Source organism: Simochromis diagramma, unplaced genomic scaffold, assembly GCF_900408965.1.
Source record: "Simochromis diagramma unplaced genomic scaffold, fSimDia1.1 OVJJ01000753.1, whole genome shotgun sequence".
Lineage (NCBI taxonomy): Eukaryota > Metazoa > Chordata > Actinopteri > Cichliformes > Cichlidae > Simochromis > Simochromis diagramma.
This window is the reverse complement of record NW_024387523.1, coordinates 18,586,686-18,596,226: the sequence shown is the minus strand read 5'-3', so window position 1 is coordinate 18,596,226 and position 9,541 is coordinate 18,586,686. Positions and strand designations below refer to the sequence as shown.

Here is a 9,541-nt window from a genome sequence, read left to right as displayed (position 1 = left end):
AGGGCGTTAGCAAACATGTTCATTAAATTATGAAACAGCAAAATGGCATAAGTTACAATGATCTGATGCAGAAGTATAATTCATATATAAAAAGTGAACCACGGTCGTAGGGCAGAAAACCCGGGGTTAACTCTGCAGTATAAGCCTTTGGTCAGTTTCACAGAGCTGAAACTCTGACTGGAACAAAAAAGCCGGAGTTTCGACTCAGGATCGACAAACTTAAAGCTGTGAGATAAACCTGCTGCCTGCGCAGTTCAGCCCATGACTGGGTGAGTCTGAGTTCAGCTCTGGTTGGCTGATCTCTTTCTGACACTACAAGCAGCCAGGTCAGCTGACTTCAGGGAACCAGCGGATCATGTGATCAAAGACCGAGCAGAGACGATGGCAGCGGGGAGTGCGTGGAGTGGCGGACTGTACGTGGTTCTCGTGCTGTGGATCGTCACTGTAACGTGCTCCGCGGAGCCCGGACGCAGACAGGTGAGTTCACAGGTGAAGCCGGAACCGGCTCCGAACCGGCTGAGAGCGTGAGGGCCAGAAGGGGAAGCCGGAAGTGACGGAGGCTTGTTTGGTAGCTGCTCAGCTCAGCTGAGGGCTATAGACCCGGGATTAAGGTTGTATCGTGTGATCGATTAGCTGTTTCCCGATTGTTTTGAATAGAGTCGTAAAGAGGCGCAGCGGGTAGAACCGCCTGTGGTCCTCCAATCAGAGAGCAGTTGGAATCCTTTCAGTTACTGAGACATCTATCAGTCTTGATGCATGCTCAATCATCAAGGTAAATGAATCTCAGAAAGTTTGATTCTGTTCATCTGGACGTTTTCAGTGGGAGAAACGTTTCGTCACTCATCCAAGTGACTTCTTCAGTCTCAGCTGTCTGCAGGTTTCCCCAACCTTAAACAGTACATTTGCATAATGACTGAAACTAGCACCAGTGGCAAGTCATGGGCTGTGAGGTCAGTTCCTTGGTTTTTAATCTCATGACCATTGATCAACAACAACTGCTCAAAGCCCACTGATCAAAAGCCATTGATAAATGGGATCAAGCTAGGAAGGCACCTAAAGAAAGCTCCAGCCGATCCAGTAGAGAAGGACAACCATTGCCTAAGTGAAATCCCATAGTGATCCTGTATGTGTCAGGAGTATTAAACAGTTGAGGCGCACTTGTTTCTTAAGGCTGTGTCTTTGTGTAGTTTATGTGAAAAGGGAAAGACCATCTCTGAATCCAAGAGGGGGGCTAAGGGTACATCTTTTGCCATCTTACAATGCAGTGATTGCAGCCATTCCCCAACTCTTTCTGAGTGGTACTCATGGTCCCTTTGATCAGTGTCCACTGATCAGTGGTTGCTGATTAATGGTCATGAGAATTTACATATTAATGATCAAGGAACTGACCTCCCAGCCCATTGTTCCTTTCAGTGGGCTGGTTTCAGTCATTATGCAAATGTACTGTTTGTAAGATTGGAGAAACCTGCAGACAGCTGAGACTGAAGAAGTCACTTGGATGAGTGACGAAACGTTTCTCCCACTGAAATGCCACGTCCAGATAAACAGAATCAACTTTTGGGGAGACACCTATCAGGTTTTTCTTTTCTTAATGAAACTTCCTTAACTGCTTGTCCTGCAGTTGAAATAATTTTAAATGTGCTCATAATCATCTCACGGACGTAACACATACAGCTACTTTCAGTGCCACTGATATTTATTCTTTTTTTCCTTTTTCTGAGTTAACTTCAGTAATTACTTTCTCCAAACCACCAACATGTCTTTTAGACCCCATTCCTACATGATTGCTTCTATCATTAATTAATGTTTCAATTTTAAATATAATCAGCAAACCACAGGCCTTCAAGCTGGCAGTAAGTACACCATTACTTAAAAAGCCATCTTTCGACCCGCTGTGTTAGCTAATTACAGGCCATTTTCCAACCTTCCTTTTATCTCAAAAATGTTTTAAACAGTAGTTGTAGTTTCAGTCAGATTTCAGGGCTTATCACAGTACAGAAGTGGTAAAGGTTACAATCTTTGTGTCTTATGGCCTCTGACAGTGGACTCATTCTGTGCCTTTCCTGCTAGGCCTCAGTCCTTTATTCAATATTGTTGACAATAATATTTTATTACAGTGATTAGAGCATGCTGTAGGTGTTAATATACATTTTTAACATTATGCAGATGACACCCAACTTTATCTATCCATGAAGGCAGATAACCAATTAATTATACTGCAGGAATATCTAAAAGACATAGAGACCTGGATGATCTCTAATTTTCTGCTTGTAAATTCAGATAAAACTGAGGTTATTGCACTTGGCCCTGAAAATCTTAGAAATATGGTATCTAACCAGATGACTACTCTGGATGCCATTACCTTGGCCTCCAGTAACGCTGTGAGGAACCTTGGAGTCATTTTTGGCCAGGATATGTTCTTTAATGCACATATTAAACAAATATGTATAAATACTTTCTGATTTGTGCAATATCTCTAAAATCAGAAATACCATGTCTCAGAGATGCTGAAAAACGTGTTCATGCATGTATTACTTCTAGGCTAGACTACTGTAATTCGTTATTCTCAAGATGTCCTAAAAACTCCCTGAAAAACCTTCAGTTGATCCAAAATGCTGCAGTAAGAGTGCTGACCGAGACTAGAAAGAGAGCATATTTCTTCTATATTGGCTTCCCTTCACTGGCTCCCTGTTAAATCCAGAATTGAATTCAAAATCCTGCTCCTCACATACTACACGGTCTTGAATAATAAGGACCCTTCTTAATGACCTTATAGTACCATGTCATCCTACGGACTGTGGCTTACTTGTGGTTCCTAGATTATTTACAAGTAGAATGGGAGGCGGAGCTTTCAGCCATTAATGCGTGGATCTACCTACTATTAACATTGAATATAAATTCTAAAACTGAATATATTGCATAGTGTAACCCCCCCCCCTCCACCATTAAAAAATGGTTCAGTCCATAGCGCGGACTGGCTTTATTTCTTGTTTTCAGTAGCAACCGATGGCCATAATTGTGCTAGATCACATTTTGAATCAACACCATGGGCATTTTTAGATTTTAACACAGGTGGTTTGACTGTTACACTCTGGAAATGGAACGAAGGTGAGTGGTATTAACCCTCTGGGGTCAACGGACACGCAAATCCAAATCACATGACCGATTTCAGATGACATGGCAGCAAAGAATGATGAGTATCCATTTCAACTTGTGTTGAAAGTGCGGACTTCAAACTATATAACAGTAATAAACCAGAGTTATGATAAAAGAATATATTCTGTGTATATATACACAATGCTCTTTACTGAATACTATCATCATGTTCATTGTGCGAATAAAACGGTAAAAAAATGTCTAAGCACAGTGCAAAAAAGAAAACCCTTTCCTATTGGTCGAAAAATGTACCATGTCGACCATAAAAAAATTATATGGCACCACGTGGGGTTTAGTTGTTTAGGAAGAGGGGAGTGACGGAGGTGAGAGAGCGAGCGAAAGAGAAGAAATAATAATAATAATAATAATGGATTGCATTTATATAGCGCTTTTCAAGGCACCCAAAGTGCTTTACAATTCCACTATTCATTCACTCTCACATTCACACACTGGTGGAGGCAGCTACAGTTGTAGCCACAGCTGCCCTGGGGCAGACTGACAGAAGCGAGGCTGCCATATCGCGCCATCGGATACTGAATTTGAGATGTGAGAGATTTCTAAGATTTGGCATATTTGGAGTGTGTAGTTAATGTGTTGTGTTGACTAGTGTAGTTGGTTGTTTTGTTTTGTGTGTTAAAACAATGAAGGCACTAACAAACAAGTTTTTGGAGTGGCACAAATAAAACAGTGATGCGGACGCTGAGGATCCTGCACAGTATCTTAGCTGTTCCTAGGACTGCGCTCTTCTGGACAGATATCTCGGATGTCGTTCCTGGGATCTGCTGGATCCCCTAGTCTAGCTTGGGAGTCAATGCACCTAGTTCTCCGATTACCACCGGGATGACTGTTAACTTCACCGTCCACATCTTCTCGAGCTCTTCTCTGAGCCCTTGGTACTCCTGCAGCTTCTCATGTTCCTTCTTCCTTATGTTGCTTTCATTCGGTATCGCTATATCTATCACTATGGCCGTTTTCTTCAGTTTGTCTACCACCACTATGTCTGGTTGGGGAGCCACCACCATTTTGTCTGTCTGTATCTGGAAGTGCCACAGGATCTTACCTCGGCCTTTCTCCAGGGGGTGTCTCCCATTTTGAGCTCGGAACTTCCAGGCCATAATTGGCACAGATGTTTATCTCATCAAAATTACAATTTCTTTTTTACACTTAAAAGAAATAATCAAAAACAAAATAAATTGGGCCTTCCGTGGTTTTATCCCATAGTGATTTTTTTTTTTATATCTTTTGCTGTTTGCATAATTTAATGAACATTTTTGCTAAAAAAAATGCCCTTTTTTGTACTCTGTACTATTCAATAAAGGGAAAAAAAATATTCAGCAAGATGAGACCAATGGCTGTAGAAAAGATGAAATGCTCTGAGTAGGTTTGCTTCTTCTGTCTTGCAGATTTCAATGCAGTTTTACCCCAGCTCACATTCAACCCCTCAAGCTGGTGACCTGCTGCATGTGAGAGCCGTGGGAGACAATGACACGCTGCATTTCCTGTTCTGTAGCCAGGGGGCGCCAACGCTGCTGCTCATCCACACCAACTCAACTTCTTCTGAAGTGCAGGTATGGACAGGAAGTCGGTAAACTCAGTGTGATGTCATCGGACAGAGAAAAGTTTCAGAAAGGGCGTAAACAATCAAGTGAAACAGAGTGTGAACGGCCAGCTTTGTGAGAATAAAAAATATACTTCTGATAAAATGAAAAAATGGATGAAAAGCTTCAGCCTACTGAGAGGGTGATTTTTATTTTATTTTATTTTATTTTATATCCTAAGAGCTGCATTAATTTTAATAAATCTGTCCCCGACAAACACTGTTCACTTAATAATAATGATTAAAAGATGATGGAAGATCTGCTCTACCTCCTGAGCTAGAGGATCTACTGATTGGAAGGTTGGTTGTTCGATCCCTGGCTGCTCCAGTCTAATTGCTAAATATCCTTGGGAAAGACCCCAAGTTGGTTCTGATGTGTTCATTGGAGTGTGAATAATAGGTAGAAAGCACTTACGCATGTATGAATAGGTATTTACCAAATAATAATTAGGCCCAAATTCCAAATTATAGACGAACTGAGATCCACATCGTGGGTGGGGCTTGAAGTCAGAGCATACAAACTGTACAGGTAATCAGTTCTGAACCTGGGAACATGAGCCTGTCCTGCATTATCCAGTGTGCTTCAGACTCAGTGTCCTTTTTGGTCCTGCTGCCCACACACTGAGCCACAGTTAACAAGCCGATAACATCAGTGTGCCTTTTATTTCTCTCACTTATCAGGCATTTGTATGTTTCATTAGCAGACCCTAGGATTTCCTTTTTACTGAGACTTTTTACTTTTTAATGTGAAAGTATATCAGGAGAACTCAGCTGAGAGGGCACAGAGACTTCTTGGGAACCCCAGGGTCTGTCCATAAGCCTGTCATTGGCGGGGGTTTTGGGGCTATGGGCTCACAGCTGGAGGTTAAATGTTGCCAAAAGAAGGGGCTAAACACTTGAGCCCAACCTTTTAAAATAAAAAAGTAATTAAATTAAAAATTAAAATAAATAAATTGTTTAAGTAATTTCTGTTGTTTGTAACATTCTTGACACCCTAATGTTGATATATGTGTGACAGTCACATGACTGTTCATAATATTCTGACCTTGGGTGTGCTTTGTGTCCCAGGTGAACTGGCCTGAGTTTGTGGCTCGTAACACCAGCGGCAGCTTGAAAGTGGAGCCAGAGAGCAGCTTGATGTACAGCAGTGCTGTCGTCTTCAGCCGGGTCAGAACAAGCTCAGTCCACCTTAAATCTTTAGGGTATGTCTGGATACATCTGACCTTAGCCTTTTTTTTTTTTTTTTTTTTCTCTCTCAGCTGTTGGAGTATGACGATGTGAACGACACGGCTGAGCCGACCTCTGACCTCTTCCCTCCATACAACCTGCAGAACTTCACCTGGAACCCCATCAACCTGTCCGAACCCATGGCACTTCTGTGTGGCACCGATGCCTCCTTCACCAATGGCTCGCTCTGCCTTCAGGTCTGTTGCTGAGCACAGTGAAATCAGTATTCAAAAATGATCGATACGCTGACAGTCATTATTTTTATTTCAGCTGTCGGTTTTTGACTCTGAGGGGCGGGGAGAGGCATGGCCGCACCTCCTGCACTCTGTTAACTCTTCCCAGTTGGAGGTGTGGTTGGATGGCATACCGGCCCGAGCCACTCAGTCCAGGTTCCTGTTGGAGATGCATGCAGTAGGGGAAGCTTATCCTTTAAGCACAGTCGACGTTTACCAATCAATCGACGATGAGTATACGCCATCGATATTCAAGGTAGCTTTGTGCTGTGCGTTATGTTCTTCTTCTTGTTCTGACATCATTTTATTTTCTTCTTGGAGGAAATCATCCTCATCAAAAGACTTATCCCTAAACCAATGAATGATAAGGACCCTTTAAATATCATGTTAAATTCAATAAATGTACCACCCAAAATGAGAAATCTGGCCCATCATTAACTACATTTATTTTTTATTATGAATTAATGTGGTCTGAATTGAGTATGGTGTGCTGTTTGACGACAGACCCAGTCAGTGATTAGACATAAACTCAGCGGGACATCCAGTGTGACGACCTACTCAACCAATAACCTGCCACATCCAGGGTTGTGTGCGCATGTGTCCATCTGCACATCAGAGTGCAGATGGACTCCTTTAGTCTGGGGGGCTGGTTTGGAGGTTTGCTCCACCTTGTTTTAAGCTTCCCTGCAGAAGAAAAGAGTGCTCTACCCTGCTGAAATGCTGCTGAAAATGGGTTTTCTCTTGTTGGACAAACACAGATTGGATCTTTGAATATTTTCTCACATCAAATGAGGTTTTGATGTTGAGTCACAGAAATATAGTTCGATAGATTTTTTTTTTTTTTTTTTTACTGTAGACAGTGGCCCTGTTGGTGTGGGCGGGAGTATGACTTTGGTTTTTCTTCCATATGTTTCTGGTCCTGCTCATTCTGTCTACAATGTAGTTTGAGTAAAGTTTGACTGAATGTCCTGTATTGACCTCTGACCCCTCAGGTTTCCCAATGGGTGTCATCAGTGAATGGCAGTTCTGATGTTCTGGGTTACGCGCTGTGGAAGCCAGTGGCGTACCGTCAGGCACGGCCGGCTCTGGAAGATGCCACGCCATGCCGTCACTCGGTGCCGCGGGCTCAGAGTGGGTCGATGGTGACGGCTTCGTCCGGTCTGATCCGAGGCTTCTTCTCAGATCCAAAGAGCATGGCACTGAACGTGAGCTTTGGCCTGGCGGGGGAACCATTCTACAACGTCACACGCTTCCTCAGCTGGTAGGCTTGTTGTTATTTCTTTGTTGTTTTATCTCTTACTCTCAGCCGATCAGCTCTCATCTCCTCCTTACTCCTCCAGGACACTGCTGGTGGGTGTTGGGTCACCGCCTGTTGACTCCTTCTCTCCTCTGGTTGTTGCCATCATGGCAGTTGGTCTGGGAATTCCCATGATCATCCTGCTGGTTGGTGGAATCTGGCTCTGCATCCGTAAAAGCAAGGGAGCATCCTCAGCCTCCTACGAGCCAATCAACTAATCATTTCACTGCGTTGCCAGAGACAGTTTTAATGTTTTAGAAACAGATGACATCACAGTGACATTCCAGCCAGTCAGCACACAGCAGAATCCGTGTACCCATTTGTGTTTTTAAAGACAGTCAATGTGTTTGATTGGTGATTGGATAAGATCTTACTCTGTCCTCATCGATTTCTTGCTGAATCAAACCTCCAGGCTCAACACTTGGCAGCCATCTTGAAAAACCTGTGGGCTCTTATGCTCATGGTTATTCTGAAGCTTTCTTTTACTTTTTCAGTAGGTCATATAAAATACAATGTTTATAAATAAAACTTAAAAATCCTTTTTCTGAACCCTCAGTCATTGTTACTGAACCCTGACAGGTTCGTGTCCCTTTCTGATGATGTCATATTCTTACTCTAAAGGTCTAAAGGGTTCATTTAAAGCAGCTGCTCACAGATGAAGAGTCTGCCACCTTGGGGCCAGTCTTTGACTTTCAGATTAAAAGATGTACGATTTAAATTTTTACTTTGAAACTAAGAAGCAAAGTTAAGTTGATTGTTAATAAAATATATCAGAATTGCCTGATTCAGTTTCTTTCTTCATCAGATGTCAGCTGACATGTCACTGGTGTTTTTTAATAATTAAAAAAAAAAAAACAACTTTCACATTACAGGATGTCTCATCTGGATTTGTTTGACACCTAGTTGTAATAAGAAGTAAGTTTTTTTTTTTTTTTTCAGATGGTTTCTCTAATCTAACATCATCAGTCAGGACAGGAGGTCACATGAAATTGGTTATCAGCTTAATAAATCAACCCAGGATTTATTAGTCTGGCTACAGCACATTCATATGAATGGGCTGGTGTTGGCAGCACGTTGAAGAGACATGCACAGGTGTGCTGAGAACAGAGCAGCTGATTTTACTCAGAAACATAATTATAACAGTCCCCTCGAGGTGCTTCGTAAGGTAAAGACCCTTCGATAAAATAGAGAAAACCTAAACAATCAGATGATCCTTGAGCAAGCACTTGGTGTGGCGGTGGAAAGGAAAAACTCTTTTAACAGGAAGAAATTTTCAGCAGAAACCGGCTCAGGGAGGAGCGGCCATCTGCTGGATTCTTCCACAGAAGAAGCTGAACTATGGACACGCACACACATACACTTACACTGATAAGCACTCACTCATCCCCCCTCCCTTTCCAGCGCCTTCGATGCTTGTTGCCCCCTGGGAACACGAGGCGGGTCTGGGCCCGCGCTGGAAACGGCGCCGTTGCAGGATGGCTGCTGTGTTGCCTGGGGTTACTCCTCATCCCCTACCCATCCCCGTGGCTTGTCATGTCTTCCACAATGTTGTGCTGTGGACATTCATGTGCTTTTTTTGTGCAGAGGAGTTTTTTTTGTTTCCTGTTCTCGTGCTGTCCTACCATGGAAGCACAGCATGAGTGGAGGTCTCTTTTTTTCCTCTTGTACCTTCCCGTTGTTGTGCACATTTCAGTGTTTTTCTGTAACGCTACCGATCTCCGACTTGTAACCCCATGTGATGTCTGTGTTATGTGTGTAAGGTCGGGGGGGGGGGTTCCCATTTCACTGCAGGGCAACCTGCTTGTGACAAATAAAGCTTTCATTCATTCATTCATTCATTCATTCAAAGCTATGTTTCCCATTCTACTTTTTAAATGTCCATTTGCGGTGGCTGTAGCTCAGGTGGTGGAAGGTTGGTGGTTTGATTACAATCTGCATGCCAAATATCTTCAAATTCAAATTTTATTTGTCACACACACACACAACCATACACAGTATGACATGAGGTGAAATGCTTGTAGCTGTGCAATG

At 42.8% G+C, this 9,541-nt stretch overlaps 1 protein-coding gene across 2 annotated transcripts; it reads left to right on the top strand.

Moving 5' to 3' along the window:
- The first annotated feature begins 269 nt into the window (after positions 1-269).
- LOC120726781 (glycosylated lysosomal membrane protein) lies at positions 270-8,294 on the top strand. 2 transcript variants are annotated; one of them, XM_040020714.1, is made up of 7 exons: positions 270-477; positions 4,560-4,724; positions 5,822-5,920; positions 6,013-6,177; positions 6,251-6,469; positions 7,206-7,474; positions 7,554-8,294. In XM_040020714.1, exons 1-7 carry the CDS (start codon positions 382-384, stop codon positions 7,726-7,728), a joined length of 1,188 nt encoding a protein of 395 aa, XP_039876648.1. In that variant the 5' UTR covers positions 270-381; the 3' UTR covers positions 7,729-8,294. The 2 variants fall into 2 exon arrangements, with proteins under 2 accessions (XP_039876648.1, XP_039876649.1); XM_040020715.1 differs by lacking the exon at positions 270-477 and adding an exon at positions 750-772.
- Positions 8,295-9,541: the final 1,247 nt, after the last annotated feature.